The sequence below is a fragment of the Antechinus flavipes genome, chromosome 1 (assembly GCF_016432865.1).
Source record: "Antechinus flavipes isolate AdamAnt ecotype Samford, QLD, Australia chromosome 1, AdamAnt_v2, whole genome shotgun sequence".
NCBI classification, from domain to species: Eukaryota; Metazoa; Chordata; class Mammalia; order Dasyuromorphia; family Dasyuridae; genus Antechinus; species Antechinus flavipes.
Genome location: NC_067398.1, coordinates 567,847,388 through 567,873,668, shown reverse-complemented (window position 1 = coordinate 567,873,668; position 26,281 = coordinate 567,847,388). Strand labels below are relative to the sequence as shown.

The 26,281-nt window shown below is 36.7% G+C and overlaps 2 protein-coding genes across 2 annotated transcripts in view; both read left to right on the top strand.

Moving 5' to 3' along the window:
- Window positions 1-2,795, top strand: part of PSKH2 (protein serine kinase H2) — a 31,834-nt gene extending 29,039 nt beyond the window's left edge. The window contains exon 3 of the mRNA XM_051974276.1: window positions 2,217-2,795. Within this exon, the coding sequence (XP_051830236.1) occupies window positions 2,217-2,510 (294 nt within the window). The 3' untranslated portion in view covers window positions 2,511-2,795. The remainder of the gene's footprint in view (window positions 1-2,216) is intronic.
- Window positions 2,796-24,233: 21,438 nt separating this feature from the next.
- On the top strand, window positions 24,234-25,919 carry LOC127547377 (pre-mRNA-splicing factor 18-like). Its single transcript, XM_051974264.1, has 2 exons — window positions 24,234-25,606; window positions 25,679-25,919. Exons 1-2 carry the CDS (start codon window positions 24,234-24,236, stop codon window positions 25,917-25,919), a joined length of 1,614 nt encoding a protein of 537 aa, XP_051830224.1.
- The last annotated feature ends 362 nt before the right edge of the window (window positions 25,920-26,281 follow it).

Here is a 26,281-nt window from a genome sequence, read left to right as displayed (position 1 = left end):
TATTATGGAAAGAACACTAACCTTAGAATCATATCACCTGAGCACTTAGCTTCTTTGAACCTCAGTTTCCTCACCTGAGGAGATTAGACTAGATGATCTCTAAAATTCCTTCTAGCTTTTGATCTATTACTCTAGGAATTCTCTTTTGTTAACTAGAGAATGAATCAGTAAATAGCATATACTGCTACATTCTCTTAAAGGGGAGAGGAGCCTAAGGGTCATTTTATGTTAATAGTCATGTATTCTTATGGCAAAAAAGCTTCTGAGTTGGATATACTCCGGCCTTAATAATAATGATATTTGACTTGTATATAAGAATGATTGCATAGTGTAAAAGGCTGAAACTCTCAATATGTGCACTAGAACCAGACAACAGAGCACTCAAGGCTAATTACCTACTGGACAATATCATATTAGCATATGCTTGGACAATGGCCCTTCTCACTATTCTGTGCTGGCTTGATTTTTTGGTGCATACAGATAATTGTAGGAGGGATTAGGGAGTGGAGTAAGACAAGCCAGGTCACTTTGGTGGTAGATGAGGAGAAGGGAGGTCATGAAGAGCTTGCGTCCATCCCCTTCACTTCTACCCCTAAAGACCAAGAATAAAGACCAAGGATTTTTGCTTATCCCAACTCTGGCTGATTCTAAGGCTCCAGGGTACTAACTTGGTCTTCACAACAAAGCACTTTTAAAATATACACTGTTTCTTCTAAATCTCTAAGAAACTCTGTGAAATAGAAGTGCTCTATATAGCCCTTTCCCAGTTTTGTAAATCATAAGTAACTTGTCTATAGTCAAATAGCTATTAAGTACAGAAGGTGGGTTTTAAAAAAAAAAAAAAACAGTATTCTTCCTCCCCCACTTCTATATCAAGAGGATTTTTTCAATTGTATTTTACTTTTCCAAATACAATGTAAAGAGTTTTCAACATTCATTTATATAAAACTTTGTGAAGAAGATTCTTAGCATTCATTTTTTTATAAGATTTTGATTTCCAAATTTTTCTTCTTCTCTCCCTCTCTTCCCTCCCCTTTTCCAAGATAATAGACAGTTTGATATAGCTTATATGTATGTTATCATATAAACATATTTCCACATTAGTCATAGTTATGAAAGAAGAAACAGATCAAAAGAAATAAAAACACAAGAAAGAATAAAGCGAAAAAAATATGCTTCAATCTGTATCTCAAGTCCATTAATTTTTTATTTGGTTATGGATAGCATTGTCCTTTCTAAGTCCTTTGACCTTGTCCTGGATCACTGTGTTGCTGAGAAGAGCCGAGTCAATCATAGTTGAACATCAATGTTGTTGATACTGTGTACTGTGTTTTTCTGTTTCTGTTCATTTCACTTGGCATCAGTTTATACAAGTCTTTTCAGGTTTTTCTGAAATCTGCTGTTCATCATTTCTTATTACGCAATAGTATTCCATTATGTTTGGAATACAATGCCACACTACACAGCTTGTCTAACCATTCCCCAATTGATATACATCCCCTCAATTTTAAATATTTTGCCACCACAGAAAAGGCTGATATATAGATATATTTTCCCCTGAGGCATTTATAGTTAAGGGACTTGCCCAGGGTCACACAGCCAGGAAGTATTAAGTGTCTGAGGCTAGATTTGAACTCAGGTCCTCCTGAGTTCAGGGATAGTGCTCTATCCACTGCACCACCTAGCTCTCCCCTATAAATATTTTTTTACATGTAAGTCTTTTCTACTTTTTTTTATTATCTCTTTGGGATACAGACCTAGTAGTGGTATTGCTGGGTCAAAGGATAGGCACAATTTGGTTTTCTTTGGGAGTAGTTCCAAATTGCTCTCCAGAATGATCAGTTTGCAACTCCACTAACAAGGCATTAGTGTCCCAATTTCCCCCACATTTTTTTCAGTCTTATCACTTTACTTTTTTTGTCACATTGGCCAACCTGAGAGATGTGATATGGTACCTCAGAATTGTTTTAATTTGCATTTCTCTAATCAAAAATGAATTAGAACACTTCTTCATATATCTATAGATAGGTTTAATTTCTTCAACTGAAAACTGTCCATTCATATCATTTGGCCATTTATCAATTGGGAAATGGCTTATAAAGAGGTTTTCCTAACCAGAAACCAGTTCTTCCTAATTCTAAATCCAGCCTTCTAAATGTTCCTTCTGAATAGACTAATATCTAAATTCCAATTTTCTTTTTCTTTTTCCATTTCAGCCTTGGCCAAATGTTTCCAACTTGGCAAAGGACTTTATAGACAGACTATTAACTTTGGATTCCAGTCATCGCATGTCAGCTGGGCAGGCTCTGAATCACCCCTGGGTAATGACCATGGCTATAACATCTCCCATGAAGAATCTTCAAAGATCCATCTCCTGGAACTTGATGCTCAGGACATCACCCCATTCTCAGTGTTCTAAATCAACACGGGCCTCTGAATCTTGTCATTCTAGTGTATCAAAATATACTTGGGGAAAGAAGCTGGTGAATAAGACTAGTACCCTTGAATGAACAAGAAGTTAAAGATATTTTCTCATGTATTACTTCACATTTTAATCAAATAGACTTACTCTATACTTGGAGCTCATTTGAAGTATTATAATGAATAGCTATTACATGTGCTTAGTATAAATATGACTTATCATGTCTTTTCCCTTATAGTAGAGATATAGAAAATAACTACGACTGAATCAATCAGCAGCTGACAGGAAGAGTTGAAGTGACTAATGTCCTTACAAAAGGTATCAATAAAACATTTTAAAAGAAACACACCATTAATTACTCTTTAAACTTTTTACTTACTCCCCTTCTACCCACTTTTTTTCCATAGTGAATGCTATGAAAACATTTGTAAGTATGAGTATACACACATATATGTACACATATGTATATGTACTATATATGTGTCTTAATAGCATTCATTATGAGGAAAACTATAGATAGATACATATTAACCTATATATAACACACACACACACACACACACACACACACACACACACACACATGAAGGCACCCTAACAAAATGATTATTTTATGTGATCTCCCTTATAGAATTGAGATAATAAGACTGATTTTTAGGTAATGAATTATGCTTTTATCTTCCTTGGATCTGATTTCTTTTGTATCTGAAAAATATTTATTTCCTAAAAGATATTGCTGCAAAAAGATTTACTCTATACAAATTTTAGATTAATTCAAATAAGCAGAGACTATACTCAGATGGAGAATCCATCTCATTAATTGGTCTGGTTCTGTGGTTATAGGAATAATAAATAAGAGAGGATTCAATACAATGTTGTATTCTCTATGTACTTTTTGATCTAATAACATTTGCTTCCTTGTGGTTACCTGAACAAGGCATCTCTGCTCTGAGCATTTTCTTTTCTTTTTTCTTTTTTGTTGTTGAGACAATTGGGGTTAAGTGACTTGCTCAGAGTCACACAGACTAGGAAGTGTTTAAGTGTCTGAGACCAGATGTGAACTCAGGTCCTCCTGACTTCAGGGCTGGTGCTCTATCCACTGCGCCACCTAGTTGCCCTGAGCTGTGCAATTTGTAAAGAGATTACGTTTTAAATTATTCTTTTTTTTTTTTTTTAAACTTTTATTTTTGTGAGACAATTGGGGTTTGGTGACTTGCCAGAGTCATACAAGTAGGAAGAATTAAGTGTCTGAGGTCAGATTTGAACCCAGATTTTTCTGATTTCAGGACTGGTGCTCTATCTACTGCCCCCTAAGTTTTAAATTATTGTAGAGTTTTAATTATTGGTAAAGAGTTTGAATTTCAACTTACTTGTAAAGACACTAAATTTAATGATCATTCAAGAGAGGTCATTTAACATTGATAATTTGAGAGAAATTGTGGGAAGACAGAAAGAAATAAAAAAATTAGTCATCTTAAAAAAAAAAAATTGACCAAATATTCTCTAAGTCCTGTCCTCATTCTGACATACTACTATTCTCTGTAAATCTATAGGATTAAACATCCTAACAGGTTCAACACTAGATGGAAAAAAGTCAACAGTTGTAGCAGTGGAATATAGTAGAGAATAAAGTATAGAGAACAGGTTTGGCCCATAATGTCCTGCTGCAAAATCAGGGTAATGGCAAGAGATGAGAGAAGTGGAGAGGAGAGAGAGCAGTGGAGAGGGATAGAAAAGAGAAACAATTTTTTCCACATTTAGAGTGGAAATGGATAAATACCCAGAATCTTTATTTCTGTCCCATACTGTTTTCATGAGACAGATATTTAGAATGTGATAGTCTATTTAATCATAATAATAACTTTCTGGTAATAAAAGCAGAGATAAATTATGTCAGAAGAAACCTAGATATCATCTCTAGAGGTTATGACACTATGGGAAAGAAAGTAGGGCAAAAGAGTTATTTTAATCACTATTGCTAATTTAAGATAGGACTTTCATGTTAAAAAAAGTTTTAAGGGGGCAACTAGAAAGCATAGTGAATAGAATACCAGTCCTGGAGTCTAGTTCAAATCTGGCCTTGTATCGTTACTATTTGTGTGACTCTGCGTAAGTCATTTAACCCTCATTGCCTCAAAAAGTATTAATAGGAAGTGAATAATAGATTATGAAGACAATGAAGATGATATTTACATTTTTGGGGTCTAGACTTACTATTTTAAAAAAAATGATGGACTCTTTGCCAGGCATGTGCATTCACTTAAAAAGAGTAGGAAGAAGTATTTTCCTGTGAAGAATTATGAATCTGACTAAGAGGGGTTTAACTGGAAATGGAGAAAATTCCACACTTACTAGTCCAGATACCACAAGGAGTAGTAGATATGACATGGAAGAATAATATCAGTTAATAGGCACAGTAATTTATTCATATCTGGGAAAAGAGGAAATAATATAGTAATAGTCCCAGGTATCTATACTATATAAACAATCTGATTGAAAAATAGAACTGGAGAACTTAACAGAAGGAAGAATAAGATTGATAGAAATTGTAGTAATGGAGATTAAACAATACTTTCCCCCCTTTCTTTAAAAAATAAATCTTACTTAAGCCTTTTACTTTTATATAACTATCATTTCTGTCTAGACTTCTATTTTCCTAGGAATTGAACCTTGGGAAGAGGTCTTTGTTACCTTATCAGAAAGGAAATCAGTTAAGCAAAAACAATAGGCACATTGACTGGGTTTGACAATGTGTGCTACATTCTGCTCCTGTAGTCCCCTATATCTCTCTGCTAAAAGAAGAAAGGCATAATTCAAAATTTGTTCTTTGAAACCAAGATTGGTCATTGCAGTTATTTGGAGTTTAGTTCAAAGGATATAGTTGGTTCAAAAAAGAAGTACGTATCAATAGAGCATATTACTGCAGAGAAATCTGTGAACCAGATGGAGAAAGCATAATAGAAAGCATTTGGTTAAAGATTAATGGAAGAAGAAACAGAAGCAATATTGTGGTGGGAGTACACTAGACTGCCCAGCTGGAAGGAGACAATGGATGACTAATTCTGGAAGCAGATCACACAAGATCTGTGTGGCAGTAGATCCTATGAGCAGAACATAGAGTCATGCTGTTGTTATAATGGGGAATTTCAACCACCTCAACATCTGCTCAAACTATTTCTTTACAAAAAACAGAAAAGTCTGCTAAATTTTAACTAGTTTTAGAGGCAATATTGTTCTTTAGAAGGAAGAGAGGGCATGAGGATAACCACCATTCTGTTATTTAATCTAAATGATAAAGAGAGACTGATGTGTATAAGGAAGGTGATAGATGTAAATCAAAAAAGAGCTGCTATATTCAACCACATGGCCATGGAAAAAAATCTGTGCTGGTGGTAACTATGATTTAATTGTTTAATTAATTAATAATTAAGTATTAATTAATTAATAATTAAATATTAATTAATAAAACTTAATTTAATTGATTAATACCAATGATTGTTGGGGTCTGATTTTCAAAATATATTAAAAAGTGGAAGGTTCTAAAGGAAAGAGAAACATACAGGTGATATTATTGCAACAACAACAACAACAAAGCAACTACCATTCCCTTTGACTATTTTCTCATCAATATAAAATTTTAATAAAATGGTCCAGGTACACATCATGGGCACTGTTTATGAAACTATGTGAGGGGGGGTGTTCTTTAAAAATAAAGATAAGCATACCCCTTGATCCAGCAGTGTTATTACTGGGCTTATATCCCAAAGAGATATTGAAGAAAGAAAAGATACCTGAATGTGCAAAAATGTTTGTGGCAGGTCTCTTTGTAGTGGCCAGAAACTGGAAACTGAATGAATGCCCATCAATTGGAGAATGGTATATGTGGTATATGAATATTATGGAATATTATTGTTCTATAAGAAACAATCAGCTGGATGAATACAGAAAGGCTTGGAGAGACTTACATGAACTGATGCTGAGTGAAATGAGCAGAACCAAGAGATCATTATATATTTCAACAACAATATTGTATTTTGATCAATTCTGATGGACGTGGCCCTCATGAGAGGATCCAAATCAGTTCCAATTGATCTGTAATGAACAGAATCAGCTACACCCAGAGAAAGAACCCTGGGAAATGAGTATAAACCACAACATAGCATTTACATTCTTTCTGTTATAGTTTGCTTGCATTTTTGTTTTTTCTTCTCAGGTTATTTTTACCTTCTTTCTAAATCCCATCTTTCTCATGCAGCAAGATAACTGTATAAATATGTATACATATATTGTATTTAACATATACTTTAACATATTTAACATGTATGGGACTACATGCCATCTAGGGGAGGGGCTGGAGGGAAGGAGGGGAAAAGTTGAAACAAGTTTTTGCAAGGGTCAGTGATGAAAAATTACCCATGCATATGTTTTGTATATAAAAAGCTATAATAAAAAAAGTAAAACAAAATAAAGACTATCAGTTTAAATATTAATAATAAATAACAAAAAGAAATGCATGCACAAAATATGAAGGGATAAAAAATCTTTTGCACATAATTTCTCACAAAGAAAACCTTTTGTGCATGATTTCTTCACAGTCATTCAAATGATAGAATAAGAAGTCCTATTTTGTTGGGGCATTTGACTTGGTAGAACAAAATGTACTTTGAAAGCTTCTTCTGCCTCATTAGGAGTCTCCTAAAAATTTGTTAGGATCACAAAAATTCCTTCATAGATGCACCCATAGATCGACAATATCAATTCAGGAATAGACAAGGGAAAAGCTATGTTCACTAGAGAGGTTTCCCAGATTCGTGGAAGATACTCTATATGTTATTCAAATGAAAACTCTTTTCCAGATAGGTGGTGAGATTTTGCAGATAGTCATTTCTACAGATGATATTGTGCTTATTTCATCAAAAACTGAAATACTGTATAGTATATAGGAAAATAGTATAAGTTTCTTTTAAAAAATGCATTTATTTATTTAAAAGAAATACAAAATAGAAAAAACAGAAAAAGAAAAAATTGTCATGTGCACAGAAGAATATGAGAGGACTCAAAATATGAAATAATAAATTTCCATTTCAAGAAAGCGTGTATAATAAATGCTATACATTGTCTTTAGAACTGTCCATATTTGCTTTCTTATAAGTTTTTTTTGGTCCTCTGCTGTGTATTCTTTGCTTTATTCTTTTTTTTTCTTCTTTCTTTCCTTTTCTCCCTCCTCTTCCTCCAAAAAGGCTACAGTTAAACATGAACATATTTACATTTATATGTATACAATATGCATATGCACATACATATATGGATCGATATCTATAATCACACACATCTATATACATATACATTCATATATGTATATATGTAAGGCTGTACTATGTAGCAAGTAAGTAACGTTGTACTAAAATTTGTTCTCTGGTTCTCTGAAGGTGGATAACATCTTTCTTAGGTCCAAGTCTCCGTATTTTTCTAAATTCATCAACTCATCATTTCATACACCATAGTAATGATCCAACCTTATGTTATCTAATGGTTTTAAATAGTCTAAAACAGCATTGATTAATGTGTCTGACATATAATGGAGTTTCCTTATTTTTTCTTTTTTGATTTAACTTTGTCTGAATTTGATGATCTGCTTTTTTCCCTGATGAATCCTATTCCTGATTATTATTATTATTTTTGTGTGTATCTCTTGTTTCCTATCCCTGATGACTTCTCTTCTTTACTTCTACTTACTTCTACCTTGCTATTGTTTAATTTTAACCTCCCTTCAATGATTCCTCCCTTATATATACCACCTTCACCTTTTCCTTTCACTCTTTCCCTCCCTCTTTGTCCCATTCCCGTGAAGTTGACAATATTTGTTATGAAGAAAATAAAAATTATATAGAAGGCCTGTCCATGGAAGAACTTCATTTCCTACAATGCTTTTAAACCTAGAGACATTTGCCCATTTAGGAAAATGTCCTGGTGTATATTTTCCAGAAGCCTAAGTATGGGATGTATTATGGTGACATCATCCAGGGTATACTTGGGTCGGGTGAAGAGTCTCCTAAGAGAGAACATATAGATAACAGGAGTATTAACGTTGATGGGAGTGAAGGGCTATGTGGCAAGAGTCATGAGCAAACTGAGTGTGGTGGTGCTGAAGTTCTACATCCTCTCCAGATTCCAAAGGTGACTAAGGGACGATGAGGGCTAAATAATTATGTGGGCACATACATCTGATAATGTTCCTGTTTTCTGCTAAACATGTCTTCTTTGTCATCCATACTTTCTCTATCCTCTAGCACACCTTATTTTCTACCTGGAAGAACTTTCTTATCTCATCAGAATCTGTTCCTCCTCATAACACTGCCATATTTCAGGCTCATTCATAATCTTCTGAAAAATATAGTCTAGAAATATTACACTGATAAGAACTCTTATACTCAAGCATAGTATGTAATGTTCTTCCATAGATATACAATGAGCTACTAGATTCTATCCATCAGAGAAACAAAATAACTTTAAGAATCCCAATATGTCTTAAAAGTCTTCTTTGGCTTTGTTCTTGTTTTGTTCTGACCATCCCCCAAATTTCTAAGCAGAGTATTCTGGTCTTTTGATCAAAGATACAAAGGAACAAGGAGAAATATGGAATAACATTGTTGCAATGATAATTAACTTTATGAAAGGAAGGCAGCAAACTAAAGGAAAAATACTTAAAGGTTATGGTGACATATTGGGCTAGAGGAAAACCTCGTTTAAGAAAAAACAACTGTCAAGGCTGAGAAGAGCAAAAATAAACAAACCAGAAGATTAAGATGATGATTAAAAAATAGGTCCTAGATTTTTTTCTGTAAAGCAATTAACCCATCTTGTATAAAATTCACTCCTTTTAAAGAGATTTAAATTTAAACTTTGCAGAATTTTTTTTTAATTAGTTAATACACTATGTACTGTGTCTTTAGCCCAGTCCTGAAGTCATATTTCCACTAGCTTCTAAGTTTGCCTGGTTTTGTAGGGGAGTCATAAATTGCTACAGAAAATGTAAAATAGGTTCTGTTGACGCAACAGTCCAGATGAATTATCTATAGTAAGCCAATTCATTCTCATCAGTTGTCTTCCCAGTAGCACCCAAAAAATAATGTGCTACTAATCTATGTGTGTGTGTGTGTGTGTGTGTGTGTGTGTACGTGTGTGTATGTGTACATAAATGGCAGAATCATTTTGTTCCTTCATGCCTTTGAAAAGTATAATTTTAGAGTTATTTTTCATAGTTAATTGATAAAAAGTTGTGGTGTGCATGCCCTGGATTCTTGTTATATAATAATGGTTACATAGAAACAATTTTCTTTTATTACCAGAAATTTAAAAAAAAAAATCCTATCTACTTATGATTCAACTTTCACATGGTGCAATATCCTAATTAGTTAAGGCAGTTACTAAATGAAGAATAAAGAAATAAATCTGTTGTGTGGAATTATTTGAGTGAAGAGAAATTTTGTATTTGAAGAATCAAGGGAAAAGTAAATTCTAATCTTTCTTTGAGAACTCTACTTTCATAAGTTTTGCCATGTAATAGAAATTGATTTTGAAATTTTCATGTTTTAGAAGAGTTTCAAATGTAAGACTGTCCTATTAATCCTTTATTATAATAGACTTCCTGAAGACAGTAGGCGCTCCTGACAAGAGAGTAAGTGACCTTTATGAAAAATTTTGAGATTCTATAAGATGATGTAAATAAAGATTTGATCCAATTAACTTGGTTCTCTAAAGACATTTGAGAATTTTGAATTAACAAACAAGGTTTATACCAGTTTTGATGTTTGCTCTTTTACAAATTCGTTTATGAAAAATATATTTCAGCTTTTCAATAGAGATAGAATGTTTCTATCAGCAAGAGAAATCAAATATGATTTCTCCACTTCCAAATCAACTACCTGTGCATTCATTAAAACTAGTCACTTGTGTATTTCTCTCCTTAGCAGTTTGGGGGACAATTTGACTGTTGTATGGTTTTGAATCTGTGATCATTTTAGGTGTTTATATTTTAAATTAGAAGAGATTTAAGTGTATATATTTGAGGGATAGATTACTATGTAACTATAGTTTTCAGATTTTTAATTATAGTTTGTATTTGTTTATAATTTAAGGAGGAATATAACATACATTTATATAATAACTTTTATTTAGTATTTAAAGTTTTGCAAAGCGCTTTACAAATATTACCTCATTCGATCTTTAACCCACCAAAATAGATGGTATTATTAACTTCATTTGACAGATGAGGAAATTGAGGTTGAAGATTGTAAAGGGATTTTTTTGGGGGGAGGTCATGCTCATAGTGAGATAGTACTGTGGACAGAGTGCTGGGCTTAAAGTCAGAAAGACTTCTCCTACTGAGTTCAAATATGACTTTAGACACTAGCTCTGTGTTCCTGGGCAAATCATTTAAACCTGCTTGCTATTTCCCCCTCATTTTCCAGCTGAGGAAAATGAGCCAAACTACTCTAGGATCTTTGCCAAGACAAGCCCAAATGGGGCCCAAAGAGTTGGACACAACTGAAAAATGACTGAACCTACATAGTGCTAATTATTGTCAAAGACAGGATTTGAACAGAGATCTTCCTGACCTTTATTCCCTACCTGGAATCTGTGCTATTCCATTATTCTATCAGGATAAGATCCTGGTACTAGTATCTCATTAATAGGTGCTAGACCCCCTTACCCAATTAACTAATCAGAGACATCTTCAGGTACAAAGAGAAAGCACTTCTTGAGTCCCTGCAGGGAGAGGTTCAGACACACCTGGAGGCATCTCTGCTCCCAACATGTAACTGACCCGACAATCCTATCCAATCACAAAACTATCCAGTTTCCTATATAAATACTTACTGGATAACTTGAGGTTCTCCTTGATTTTATATACTGCCTGATAGACATTCTCAGAGTCATACAAAGATGGATTCACTACCAGCCTGATATTTTTGCCAACCACCCTACTTGTCACCATACTATCCCAAATGACTAGACTTCCATTTACCCTGCCAATGGGTAACTTCTTATCTTCCTGGAGGAACCACTTAGCTCTGAAACACCTAGTATTCCACCTCAGTCATCCTTTGTTACCACCATGTGTATTCTCCATTACCTCATTCTCCTGTTTTCTAGTTCTCTAACTGGAAATATGACCAATTTAATATAAAGGACATGGCAGTTAATTTCTCCAAGGCTTCATTTACAATCCCTGCAAAATCTCCTCAATATATTGTCTTACCTTTAAGACTATATGTCCCGGAGGACAGGAATTGTTTTGATTTTTTATTTGTTTCCTCTTAACACAGTGCTTTGCCCAAAGCACTTAAACACATTTTTCATCATGCCCATGTACCTTGGGATGTAAAGTTCATCTTAACAAATCTATGTATGATTAAGAATTAGTGACAAACAAATTGCCTATAATCAAGGCAGCAAGAGAAACAATCTGGGGGTGTGGGTGGGAAATGGGGTAGAAAGGCAGAAACTACTGCCAGGGTACTGAAACTGCAGTTGTGACTTCTGAGCCACTAGCAATGATTTTTGAAAGATCATGTTGACAAAGAGGCTATGAATAAGAAGAAAGTCTCTATACACACCAAAATATTTGTAGCAGCACTATTTATGAGTGCTGCTTATAAAAATTAGAAACAAAGAGATACACTTTGTAGATTAGTGAGACAAACTGTGGTACATGAATGTAATAGAACATTACTGTCTCTGCTATAAGAAATGGTATTTCAAAAAATACAGAGAGGCATGAAATGACTGATTTCAACTCATCCAGGATGAAGTAAGTAGAACCAAGAAGACAAAATACATGACAATAATAATGTATGTAGAAGCACTCCAAAAAAAATGTTGAAAATGAATGTTGCAAAATTAAAGAGAGAGAGAGAGAGAGAGAGAGAGAGAGAGAGAGAGAGAGAGAGAGAGAGAGAGAGAGAGAGAAACAAGTCTGGCTCAAAAATAGATATAAGAAGATGTTTCCATTCTGCTCTCTTTTGTACAGGTAAAATGAGAAGAAAATAAGAGAAAAGAGAACAGCATTTATTTAACTTCTGCTGTGTACCAGGTATTATGCTGACAACTTTACAAATATTGGCTCATCTTATTATTACAATAATATTACATATTATTTATTATTATATACAACCTATCTCAGCTAGGTAGGTGCTATTGTTATTTACATTCTGCAGTTGAAGGATATGAGGCAGGCAGAGGTTAAGTGATTTGTCCAGGATCATACTGCTTCTAAATATCTGAGGCTACTTCGAATTCAGGTCTTCTTAATTCCAGGTCCAGTGCTCCATTATCTGTGCTACCTAACTGTCCATGAGTGTGGTACATTCATTGGACATATTTTTCAGATTATTGATATAGTGATCATTTTTTTTGATCTATTTTCTCTTCTATTTTTTATATTTCACACTTTTGGGGAAGGAGAAAAGATACTGAGAGAAATTATAATGATCTAAAAAAAAATCAAAAGACATCAATAAAAGAGCCATAATTCTCATGACTAGAGAAGCACGTGGCAGCAGGGTGATATAGTAGGTAGAGGGCGAGGCTTAGAATCAAGAAGATTCTTTTTCCTAAGTTCAAATCTGATTTCTTAGCAATGTGACTCTGGGCAAATCATTTATCCCTGTTTGCCTCAATTTCCTTCTCTAGAAAAGGATGGAAAGCCACTCCACTATCTTGACCAAAAAACAAACAAAAAAAACCCAAAAGTAGGTCACAAAAAAGTCCCCAAACTGAAAGATGATTACTCAACAGGGGAAGAATTAGTCCCATCATGTGCTGCCATAATCAGACCACATCTATTCCTGGAATGCCCTCCCATTTCTTGAAAAGATATCTTGCATATTCTTTAAAGTCTAGCTCAAATGTTTCTCCATAAAATTTCTTTAATAACTCTCTTCAACCTTTTGTGGTATAGACACTTCTCTTATGTATTTACCATGAATTGTTTTATAAAACCTATTTTAAAATATATCTTTGAAATGCAAATCTGGAATTGAATGTATGAGAAATATCAGTATTTGGTCTTATTTCTTTCTGAGACTAGTATTCACTTTCCACCATCTCAGACTCCAGATTTTGATTTAAACTGTCAGTGGCTTTTGAATAAGAACTTTTTGACCTTTACATATTAGACATTGTCATTTATTATCTTGATTAACTTCTGAAGGAAAAAAATGAATTTAGCATTTTTCTGTATTTTACCAGGATTTGTCCTATTCTACCCTCCTGTGGTGGAATATAGGAAATGCAGTTTTGTGAACTTTAAACATTGGGATGTTCTTTTGGTTCCATTATTTGAGCTTGACTGTATAGGACGTGCGCGCGCGTGTGTGTTGAGAAGGAGGAGCATAGGTTAGTAGTGACTGGGAATGTATGTACACTGGGAGTTATTTTAAAATCTTGATAGTTTTCCATTTTGTTTTTCCTTCCTTTTAATGTTTGCTCCTTTTATATTCCTTTCTTCTCACTTTTTTTTCCTGAAAAAAAATTAATTTTTCATTTAGTCCTATCTTATCTCTATTTAGGCTCTATTCTTTATAAATATCTGTCCTTTCAGTGACCTTTTATCTTATTTTTTTCCAAATCTATTCTTCTGTTTCATTCACCATTCACCAAGGTTACCCGATGCCCTATTACTGATATTAACTTGTGAAATGGAGTTTAAAGTTACTTTGCTTAAAACTAAGATGAAGGTGCTTGGGATCAATCGCAGGAATGCTCTAGCAAATGGACCAGTTCACAGTTCCCTACAGTAGTGTTTCTCTTTTTCCATAGTTCTTCTAATATGGATTATTTTCTTCTTTATGATAGCTTGTATTTCTTTCTGTTTTTATCCTTTAGCCATTTACCAACTGGGGACTAGGTCTTAGTATTATAAATTTGAATCAGTTTTTTACATATGTTGGATGTGAGATCTTTAATAGAGAAAACTGCTATAAAGTTTCTCTCTCCAGTAATATATTTTCTTTGTACTTTAGCTACTTTCAATTTTTGTGCAAAATCTTTTGAATTTTTATACGATCAAAATTGTCCATTTCATTTTGTGAGATTTCCTCTATTCCTTATTGGAGTTCTTGTTCTTCTCAACACAAAGCCGGTTTAGCTTAGAGCCCTCCAAATATCTCCAAATCCAATGTTGCGAGTTCAAATGTTGGGTTCTTGTTCTTCTTTAAAATATTATAAAAGTTCTCTCTGGGTACCTTCCCTGGAATCAGGATTTTGTCGGTCCCTGTTCGGGCGCCAAAATATGGTGATCTTCTTCCCAAACGCAGCCAGGTGATAACAGTTCAGATCTTTTATTATCTCCAATATAGCCCGGTTAGCTTAGAGGCCTATCTCTCTGCTTGGTTCCAAGAGCTCTTGCCGCTTTGTCCTTTGCTTCTGCCTCTGCTTTCTTCAGCCTCCAGAGCCAGTACCACTCCTCATGTCATTCCTGTGAAATCTCTCAAACTGCTCTCTGTCTGCATCAGAGTGCTCCTCTCCAGTCCGGCTGAACTCTCTTCCCCGACCAGCCAGCCAAGTGGAATATATATTCTCTCTTGCCTTGCCTCAGAGAGAGGGCTTCTGGCGTAATTCCGCTGAAATCCGACCAAGAACCTCTGTCTGTTTCTTTTATACAAGAGGGATGAATTGTGGGATACGAGAGAGAGGGATTATGGGTTTTCTCCCATAGTGCTCTCTGGCCCTAAGAGCTTCAAGGGAGGTGTGAACTCCCAAAGTTACAAAGTTTACTTTGTGAAGCTGGCATACTTGTGAACTCCAATGAGTAAAGGTGCAAACACAAGCACTGTACTAATTAGTTCTACTTAGTACCTTGTTTCAGGTTCTGCCCAAAACATCTTCTTGTAAGATTAGATCAATTCTAATTAGTTAGCAGTTTGTAAAGATTCCAACAATTCCTTATTTAGTCATGAATTCTCCTATACATAGATCTGAAAAGTAATTTCTTCTGTCATTCTTTTATTTGTTAATGTGACCTTGGTATTTACATCATGCATCTTGTTCATCTTGGTTTATGGTATGAAATGTTCTAAAATTAATTTCTGCTAAACTACTGTTTTTCCTGCCTTTTTTTTTTTTTTTTTTTTTAAACAGTGAGTTCTCTGGGTAAGTGATAATCTTTGTGTCTGTCAAAAACTGTCAAATTGGTCTCTATGTCGAATACATAATCTGTTCAATGGATTGACCTCTCTTTTTAAAACCAATACCAAATTATTTCACTAGGGCAGCTATCTGGCACAGTGAATGGAATGTTGCACCCGGAGACAAGAAGACATGAATTCAAACTTGGCTTCAGACACTTACTAGCTATGTGACTCTGGGCAAACCGTTTAACCCTGTTTGCCTCAGTTTTCTTATCTATAAAATGAGTTGGAGAAGGAAATGGTAAACCTTTTTATTTTAATGACTAGTTTCTTTAACAACAACAACAACAACAACAATCCAAAACCAAGAAAACACAACTGCAATGACTAAACAACAAAATCATTTTAATGAGCATTGCTTTATAGCACAGTTTGAGATCTTAGATCACCTTCTGTTTCACTTTTTTTCTTTCTCATTATTACTTTTGAAGTTCTTGATCTATTTTACTCATTATTTTTTTCTATATAAAATATTCTTTTGGTAATTTTATTGGTATAGCATCAAATAAGAAAATTAGTTTGTATTATTTTTATTATATTGGCTCTAACTATGCATGAGGAATTAATTTTCCACAGTTATATACATAAATATTATATATATGTATACACACTTTATGTATATGAGCAAAGGGTGTTTTATAGATAGATTCATATAGCTCTGGGTGAATATTGGTAGCTATGTTTCTAAGTACTTTATAGCTTTCATAGTTATTTTGAATAAAATTTGTCTTTCTAGATCTAAGCCATACAGGATCCAACCTAGAATGCTCCACACCTCTTTGTGGTTAGTTTCCTGTAAGCCAAAGGCTTCTGGTTTGGAATGATGGCTCAGGGTGATGGGCCAAGATATTGCTAATGTTTAGACTTCTGGGGCTATTACGGATGGACCCTAAAGTAGTTTTCTTGATTTATCTCATAGTGATGGACCTCAGACTTTGGGCTTCAAAGATGCCTGGGGCTGGACAGCTTTTGGCCTGCCCTTTGCTTATTTATCCCAGGGTCTCTACTGGGTTTTAGGACTCCTTCTGCAGATTCCTGGTCTAAGTAAGGGAGTCTACGGATGATTCTTACTTGTTCTGTTGTGCCTCAGTTTCCCTAATTGTCCTGCCTCAGTTTCCCTAATTGTCCTGCCTCAATCCTTCTGGTTGCAACCCCCTCTTTTCTGTTCATTAGAGCTGAGATAATTAGGATTGTGCAGATCCAGCCGCTCTGACATTCTAAAAGATAAGAATCCAGATGTCCTATCTCAGATAACTAATTGGTATCCTCTTCTATCTCTAAATCCAGACTTCCTGGCTCTAGTTTGACTATTTTCCTTAATCCCAATTTGTAAGAATTTATGTTCCTACCCCCCAATCTGTCAGAACCAGACTCATGGTCCCTGCTTGGAAATTCCTGCTTTCAAGTGTTCTGACTCTGCCCCTGCCTCTGAATACTCTGGTAGCTTAGAGCCATATATATATATATATATATATATATATTTCACAGGAACCTCACATTGGCTGCTGCATTCTTTGAGAAAAAAAGATTGATTCAGCCCTGGATTCTTTTGGTCTCAGTAAATCTCTCCATGTCAGAAATCCAAATAAAATATTAGAAACTCTCTAATTTCTATCTTGCCTCAGTTTCTCTGGCATTACATTTGGAGGCTTCCCAGTGAGATAGCAGAAATGAGAACAGAATTGGAGATTAGAGACCTTGGGGTAATTGTGCAGTTTATGTTTGTATAATTCGTGTTGTGTATTTATGTGACTTGTTTGTTTGTTTTGTTGGTTAAAGAGTTCTATTGAAGTTAAAAAAAAATTTCTTGTGATTTTTAATTTCTTAATCTGTTGCACGAATTTGTAAGTAAAAGGAACAGGATTTTTTAAACTGGCAGAAAAGTGCCTCTCCCCCTCCATCCCCCCCAAGCAATTTTCAAAGCCTGCTAGTAGGATTAAAGGAAAAGGTTAATAAAACCTTACCTGATTCAAATTGAAGCTTGGCCTGGGCTGGGCAGGGCAGCTACTTGGAGGACAAAGGAGTTTATGCTAATTGCTTTGAAACTCAGCCGGGAGGGTTGAAGAGCTGGTTTAAACTTAAGTGAAAAAAAAAAAAAAGTATCCTTCTGGGCTGTTTAAAATGGTACTTTAATTCTGAAATTGTGGGAAATGATTTTACTATTGCCTGTGCATGCTAGAGTTGTTTGGCTTGAGTATAATATCTTAAGAATTTGTTTGAATATTGAAATATTTGATACTAAAGAGAAAAAACTTCTTTGGTTTGTTTTAACAATGGCTTGTTAAAGTAAAGTTTTGATAACTGGTCTGAAAGGGGTCACATGCCTCTAATTAAGTACAATATGTTACCTTCTGAAACACTGGGTAATTTGTAAACATTAAAAGTTTTGAAAGGAAAGGAAAGGAGAATGAAGGTGATTTAAGAAGGATTGATTTGTAGGAACAATTGAAGGGTTGAATGATTTCAGGAAGTAAGAGAGAGAAAGGGAAAAAAGCTATCAGAAAGGTATTTGGGAGGAGAGACAGTATTTAGAAGGAAAATTCGCATGTAACAAAGGGAAAGAGAAATTAGGTGGGGAAGAAGAAAGGGGAGGGGATCTTTTGTTTTCAAAGGAAGATTCAACTCATTTTCCCTTCCCCCACTGCCTTCTGCTGCTTTAGCAACTGAGCATTTAGTTAGAGGGGTTGGTTTAGGCCTTTGTTTAAGGTATTTCAGAGAAGGTCGGGAAACTTGCCATTGGGAGAAAATAAATAAACTGGCTGGTTCAATCCTGAGAAGTATTTCTGTGTGGAAAAAATTGAGTGGGGAACAGGAGAGGATCTTTTGTCTTCAAGGATTTAGCTCACCTTCCCTTCCATCCCATCCCCTCACTACCCATGGCTTCCTCTTTGGAGGTGAAGGTGGAGTGAGGGAGGGGGCTGCTATGTGGAATCCCCTTCCCCCCACCAAGTGTGTTCAAGCCGATTTCTACAGAGGCTTGGCTCTAGGTTGCAGAAAGTAAATTGTTATTTAAAGAGAAAGACCTACTTTTAACTTAATTGACTAAATATTTGTTTCTTTAGATACATAATGCTTTCCTTATTTAAGGGATATATGGTCATGTTGAGGTCTAGATTTGGGGTACCTAAATGAAATTAGGTTTAGTTGAGGTCTAGTGGCAGGTTTGGAGTATAGAGAGTCAAGCAAATCTCCCCTGCAACCACCTTGGATTCGGCGCAAGGATACTGCAGTAAAAGGGGTCTAGTAGCGGTGCAAGTTCCCAATAAAAGCATTTATTGGCCCGAGAGCTAGATTGATAAAAGAGGTTTATTATTGGGTAAGCAAGGTTAAAGTTTAGGAGAAGGTAGAGATGAGGAGGGCACCAGACAGAGGGTCCAATGGACCGAGGGTCCTCACATGGCTGGCATGTTTGGAATCTCTGCAAAGAGATAATCTAATCAATATCCCAGTGTCTCCCTTTTATAATGGGAGATTTAGCTCGAGGGGCTTTTGGGTGTAGCCCCAAAGTTGGCTCAGCTCAGGGTGGAGCTGGGACAGGTCAGGATCTTCTATTGGAATTCAAAGGGACCAGGATTTGTGAGTTAAAGGGTAATTTACATTCACTAGGAGGTGATGGGAATTTAAAAACTAATCTTTCCCACATCATTCCCCTCTCAAGCAGTTGGAACTTAAATTCATTTAAGGAAAAAGACCTGGACAAAATTGAGGCTGAATTGAGGATTTTCTCCTTCCAGGATTTTCCAAGTTCGGGGATCCCTCTTCATCCCCCCCTCAAGCAGTCACCTCCAAAGGCATGTGGGGAAAAGGGGCACTGATCTCCTCTTAATTGCTTTGAGCTGGCAAGGGTCGTAGAGATTTGGGAGTTCATGCCAGGAGGTGAGGCGTGAGGGTTTGGGGATGGCAGCAAGGCATCTAAGGGGTGTTTGTCCCTGTCAGTCGTCCCATGTTCTCCAGGTTGAAGGGCAGTTGAGAGTCCAAAGATTAAAGGCCAGATCTCGTGAGCAGGTTAAAACCGGGATGTCATCTAGGGTGGAGATGGCAACAGCAGGAAATCCATCAGGTCCCTTCTGTGGGCTGCCTGTAAAAATGCTGATGGCCCATCTAACAAGGAGAAATAGGAGGAAATGCTGGGAGCAAAAGATTTGTCTATAGTAAAAAGTGTTAAATAGCCTCGAGTTTAGCCCTTTCACTCTTAATTTCCAGGGAAGCCAATTTCTCCTGGTGTTGGTTCAGGGTATAGACTAAGAAGTAAGGGGAAACTGGAGGCCTATATATCTAATCAAGCTAAGAATGCAATTTAAGCTCTTAGAAATCTTTTAACTATGCTGCCTTTCTTTAAAAAGAGTTGGTTCCTCAATAAGCAAAGATCCTAAGCCTTCCCCCCACTTTCCCCACTCTTATGGGGGAGGGGTGGAAGGGGTCAGAGGGAGTGCAAAGTATCTCAGCATTGCCAACCCAGCTTACGGGCCCCTGAGGTGATGGGACTGTCCTGGGATAAAAAGGGAAACAGGGCCAGACCCCAATTACCTACCCGGGAGCAGGACGCCGGGGGCCAATTCAGCCCCTGTGGTGTGACGCAATTTCTCCATTGTTCCTCCTGCTCGAACTCAGGACAGAGACTATGGTCTCCTCGGACAGTTTCCAGGGCACCTATAGGACTAAGTCTGGCAGAGATTTCTATTAAACGGCGCTTCCGCTCCAAATGTTTTTTCAGGAGGCAGAAGTTGCCCTGAGAAGAAAAGAGCTCAGTGTCTCAGGTTAGAATTAAAGGGAAACCAACAGCTGTTAGCAGCAGAGTGGAAGAAACATTGAGGTTTGGACCCGAAAAAGTTGAGGTGGTGGGTTTCACTAGGTTGAGTCTTTCAGTTTTAAAAGAGACAAGCGCGCTGGGTGTGTTTTGGCTCGCCGCTTTTGCCCGAGGGCATTAAGTGTTGATCAGTCCCAGGATTCGAAAGAAAAAAAGCCCTTTAAAGGATGGACTTGTCCAGAGAGATTGGAATTCAGCTAATCTATTCAGAGTTCAGGTGTTGAGATTGAGGCATTTTTCTCAAGCCCAGTGTTTGTCTCTGCATTAACAGACTGCTTAAAATCTCCATAGGGATGGGGAAGAAAGCCAATTCATGGCAAAACCCGAAAACTTTCCCATTCTATAACATAACCTTCCTAGAGGTCTCTAGAAGGTGTCACAAAGGCCCTCCCAGAGGGCCGTTTGCCAAAAGCAAAAACAGGATTTCGTCCTCACAGCGTCCTATGAGCGACGAATCTCCCTGAAGACTCCCGGAGTCTGATGTTTTCAAACATCAAGAAATAATAAAACAAAAATGAAAAAATAGAAGAGAGTGTGAAATGCTTTTTAAAACAACAATATAAGAAATTATTAAGGAAAATTGTCTTGAAGTTCTGAAACAAGAAGATAAGGCAGAAATAGGAAAAAATCCACTGATCACCCATTTGGAAACTGCTTCCTTGCTAGTCAATTTATTCCTTTGAGGTCTATTTAATATAATGTGTAACTTATAGACTCTTCCCTTTGGTGACATAATAAACTTCCTTCTAAATAATTTCAGTTTAAAATCTTTTGTTCTCAGTTAAGAAATTGGTGCCAGAAGTGAAGGTTTACTCCTTCATGGAAGATTATACCTGAAACTCACAAGAACTTTCTCATTATTAGAACACTTAGGAGTATATATATGGGCACAATAGTTAGTTGACTGTAAAGAGGTGATATCTAAAAAAAATAAAATTAAGGGGAGAGAGAGGAATATCTTGGGAGAAAGGGAAAGGGAAAGATGGAATTGGTAAATTATCTCACATAAAAGAAAAAAGAAAGCTTTTATAGTGGAGCAGTAGAGGGGGGATATAAGGAGAAGTGAGTGAACTCTCATCAAAACTGGCTCAAAGAGGGAATGACATACACACTTAATTGAGTATAGAAATCTATCTTCCCCCTACAGTAAAGTAGGAGAAGAAGGGAATAATTATTTAGAAGCAACACTTTTGAGGAGGGATGGAGTGAAAAGAAAGAGATAATAGAATAAACAGGGAGCAGAGAATAGGATGGAGGGGAAAGACAACAAAATTAACCATTGAATTTTCTTGAAGGTAGTTCCCTGATAAAAGTCTCATTTCTCAAACATATAGTGAACTGAATCAAATTTATAAAAATAAACTATTCTCTAATTGATAAATGATCAAAAAATATTAAGTTTCCAGATGAAGTAATCAAAACTATCTACAATCATATGAGAAGGTACTTTAAATCACTATTGATTGGAGAAATACAAGTTAAATTTGTATTTACCTCATACTTATTAGATGGCTAATAGGACAGAAAAGGAAAATGATGAATGGTGGAGGGGTTAAGGGGAAACAATACATTAGTACACTTTTGGTGGAGTTGTGAACTGATTCAATCATTCTTTACAACAATTTGGAACTGTGCCCCAAACTATACACCCTTTGACCTTGCAATACTACTACTAGGTCTGCATCCCAAAAGAGATTAAAAATTAAAAAAGAAAAGTAGTATAGATAGAAAAAATATTTATAGCATCTTTTGTTTCAGGCCAGAGAACTGGAAACTGTGGGAATGTCCATCATTTAGAGAATGGCTGAACTAAATATGGTATGTTATGATGAAATACTATTATGCTATAAGAAACAATGACCAGGATACTTTCAGAAAGGACTTTCATGATTGAATGCAAAGTGAAGTAACAGCAATATTGTAAGATGACAGTTGTAAACAGTTGCTCAGCAATTCAATGAGTCAAGACAACTCTGAAGAACTTATGATGAAAAATGCTATCACTTGAGAAAGAACTGAAATGATTTTGCTTTAAAAAGGCTTAATAACAAACAACAAAGACTTGAGACAGGGTATATAAATATTTTAATCCAAAATCGTATACAGAGAACAGATTTTATGAAAAGTTATCTATAGTAAAACATATTAACTGTGTTCAAATGGGCATAAATTTAGACTACCTCTCTCAGAATCCGTTTTTACAAGCCCCTGCAGGAGCTACTGTAGCCCCAGACTATGACCCTGCTAATACACTGCAGTATCCACCATAGCCCTTGAAGCAACCACCAGAACCCCAGTTTGCGACTTCTGGATGGCTGCAGTAGCCACCATAGCCCCAAGTTGCCTTTTCCAGCCTGGACTCTTGCTTGATTAGGATTATCTCCTTAGTCTCCACAGTTTCAATGGTGGGGAGGCCCTATTATTCAATCTAATACATATATAGTAGCAACTCAGAATTGCTTTAATTTGCATTTCTCTAATCAATTGTGAATTAGAGCATTTTTTTTTTTCATAAAGCTACAAACAGGTATGATTGTTTCACCTGAAAACTGTTCATATCTTTTGATTATTTATCAGTTGGGAAATGGATCTTATTTGTAGAGGGCTGGAACTCTGGAGAAGTATACTTGAAACAAGGTGTTAACTCAGTGGAATTGATGAGATAATGGTTCCCTAGTTCACATATATTCTTAGTACTTAGTATGGTGATGTAATGCTTCTCTAGTTCACACATAATCAGTATGCTGTAGTGATCTAATTACAATAAGGTATATAAGCGTTAAATTTAAAATTTCACTATATATTTGAGAAATAGGGTCTTTATCAGAGAAACCTGCTTCAATTTTAATTTCAGAATTACCTTCATAAACTGTATCTCCATATAGGAATATAATCAATGCAACAAGTGCAGTGTCATCAAGTCCTTTATGATTGCCCTTTCTTGTTTATCTTTTTATGCTTCTCTTGAGTCGAGTATCTGAGTCAAATTTTCTATTCAGTTCTGTTTTTTTACCAGGAATTCTTGAAAATCTTTTATTTCATTAAATATTCATCTGTTCCCCTGAAGAAATATTCTCAGTTTTTCTGGGTAGGTGATTCTTGCTTATAATCCTAGCTCCTTTGCCCTTTAGAATATAAGTTTCCAATCCTTTAATGTAGAATCTGCTTGATCGTGTGTTATACTGATTGGCTCCATGATATTTGAATTGTTTCTTTCTGTCTGCTTGCATTATTTTCTCCTTGACTTAGGATCTCTGGAATTTGGCTATTATATACCCTTGGAGTTTTCATTTTGCGGTCTCTTTCAGGAGGTGATTGGTGGATTCTTTTAATTTCTATTTTACCTTCTGATTCTAAAATATTAGGGCAGCTTTCTCTGATAATTTCTTGAATGATCATGTGCAGGATTTTTTTTTTTTTTTTGATCATGGATTTCAAATAGTCCAATAATTATTAACTTATCTCTCCTGCATCAATTTTCCAGGTCAATTGTTTTTCCAAGGAGATATTTCACATTGTCTTCTATTTTTTCATTCTTTTGTTTTTGTTTTGTTGTTTCTTGATTTCTCATAAAGTTATTAGCTTCCATTTGGTCAATCCGAATTTTTAAGGAATTATTAAGGAAACTTTATTATTAAAGGAGGGAAGGGACAAAAAATGTGATGCAATGATGAATATAATTGGCTTTCAAAAGTTTTTACTAAGAACCAGGATAAAGGCCCCGCCTCCACTGGAGAAGAGAGGCCCTAGGACTAAAGCATGGAGAGGAGTTCACACCTGAAGAAGTTCACACTTCCCACCCGGTGTCGGTATGGGCTCGCGGTATATAAGGTTTCTGTCTGCTGTGGTGCTGCTCCATAGTCTGCGGGAGCTCCCGTGGAGACTGCGAGTGGGATTCGCTGGGAGCAGAGCCGCTTTGGGATCCTCAAAGAAGTATTTCAGGGAGAAGGAGTGTGTGACCATTGTCAGAATGGGGAGAGCGGGGAATTCAGACCTAGCACCTGCGGAGCCTCCGCAGCATAGCGACCATAAGCGCAAACACCACAGTGTGGGCTTGGGCAGCAGGAGTGATGCGGCCGGGCCCCGAGATCGGTGCAAGCGAAGCCGAGACCTCGGGCCAGACATGCGGAGCAGCCTCCTCCCGGGCGAAGTCGAGGACCGCAACAGGAGCACTCACAGAGTGGGGCACGGCCAGGCCGAACCTGCGGAACAAAAAATGAAACGGGATAAGCGGGAGGGAGCCTCCGAAGCTGCCGCCGGCCCCAAGGCTGGCTCTGGAAATGGCTCATCTCTCAGCATCAAGGACATCCCCGAACTCCAGGCACAGCTGGGCCTCGGACCTTTCCAGGTCAACGCCACCGAGAAGGAAGCAGGGAGAGTATTTCTGGGCTCGAGGTTGAATGGGGTGGATCGAGATCCCTCCTTGGAGTCGCCGGGAAGGAAGAGCCTTCTGGTGCCTCAGAGCCCAGCAAGCGGCTGGGAGATAGATCATCTCAAAGCAGAGATCTCTCGCAAGCGGCAGCTGGTGGAGGACACAATGTTGCTGGAGGGAAGTAAAAGATATTTTAAACGGAGTAAGCTTGCCAGAAAAGAAGAGGAGGCATACTTTGGAAGATGTGCCTCCAAGATACAGCCACAAGAGAAGGATGAGAACCCGCTAACGTCCTTCTCTCCTGTGGCAGAACTAGACCCGACAGAGGAAAAATTGCCAGTGAATCTTTCCAGGCAAGAGATCGTGTCGGGTTTGAGAGGAAGAGGCGAACCCGTAAGATTGTTTGGAGAAACAGATTATGATGCTTTTCAGCGGTTAAGAAAGATGGAGATTCTCATGCCCGAAGTGAACAAGGGTTTGAAGAATGACTTGAAGGCGGCTTTGGATGAGGTTGAACAACAACACTTCCAGGACATTGTTGCTGGAGAAGACACACAGAAGGATCTGAAAGCCCGCGAAGAAAACACTACTTTTGAAGAATTTGAGGTATTGGGACAGTCCTTAGGAAGGGGGGATGATTACAAAGACATGGATTTCATCACCAGGTTCCTTAAGTTTCTCCTTGGAGTTTGGACTCAGGAGCTCCAGGCTAGAGAAGAGCATGTAAAATGCAGTGCGCAGGGCAAACTGAACAGTGCCGCCCAGAAACAGACAGAATCCTATCTGAGGCCACTTTTCAGGAAACTGCAAAACAGGACTCTTCCTGCAGATCTTAAAGAATCAATAACAGAAATGATTAAATTCATGTCGCAGAGAGAATATGTGAAAGCCAACGAGGCTTATCTTCAGATGGCCATTGGAAATGCCCCCTGGCCAATTGGAGTCACTATGGTCGGTATCCATGCCAGAACTGGTCGTGAAAAGATCTTTTCCAAGCATGTTGCCCACGTTCTAAATGATGAGACACAACGAAAATTTATTCAGGGTTTAAAAAGATTAATGACCCTTTGCCAGATGCACTTCTCTGCACATCCATCAAAATGTGTGGAGTACAATGCGCTGTGATAACTGCCCTCTTTGGAGCTATAGCCCAAGAAGAAACAGTCCTGTGGTCTCCTGGGGGATTGCTACCAGGAATAATGGAGAGAGAAAGAACCAAGTTTGGGGAGCAGCTGTTTTCTAAATGATTTTTTCGGCTTATTTTAAAAACTCTGCTTCTTACATCAAATAGGACAGTGGACTCTTGACTGTTAACTTTCAATAGGATCAAAATCAAAATGAAGCACTAGGCTCATTTTCCCATAATTTAAGCAGACACACAATTAAGCACAGACAACAATCATTGAGGGCTTCCTCTTACATTTTTTCCCCTACCTAATATGCAACTTGTTGGTGAATGACTAGAAAGAAACATTAGAGGTTGACTT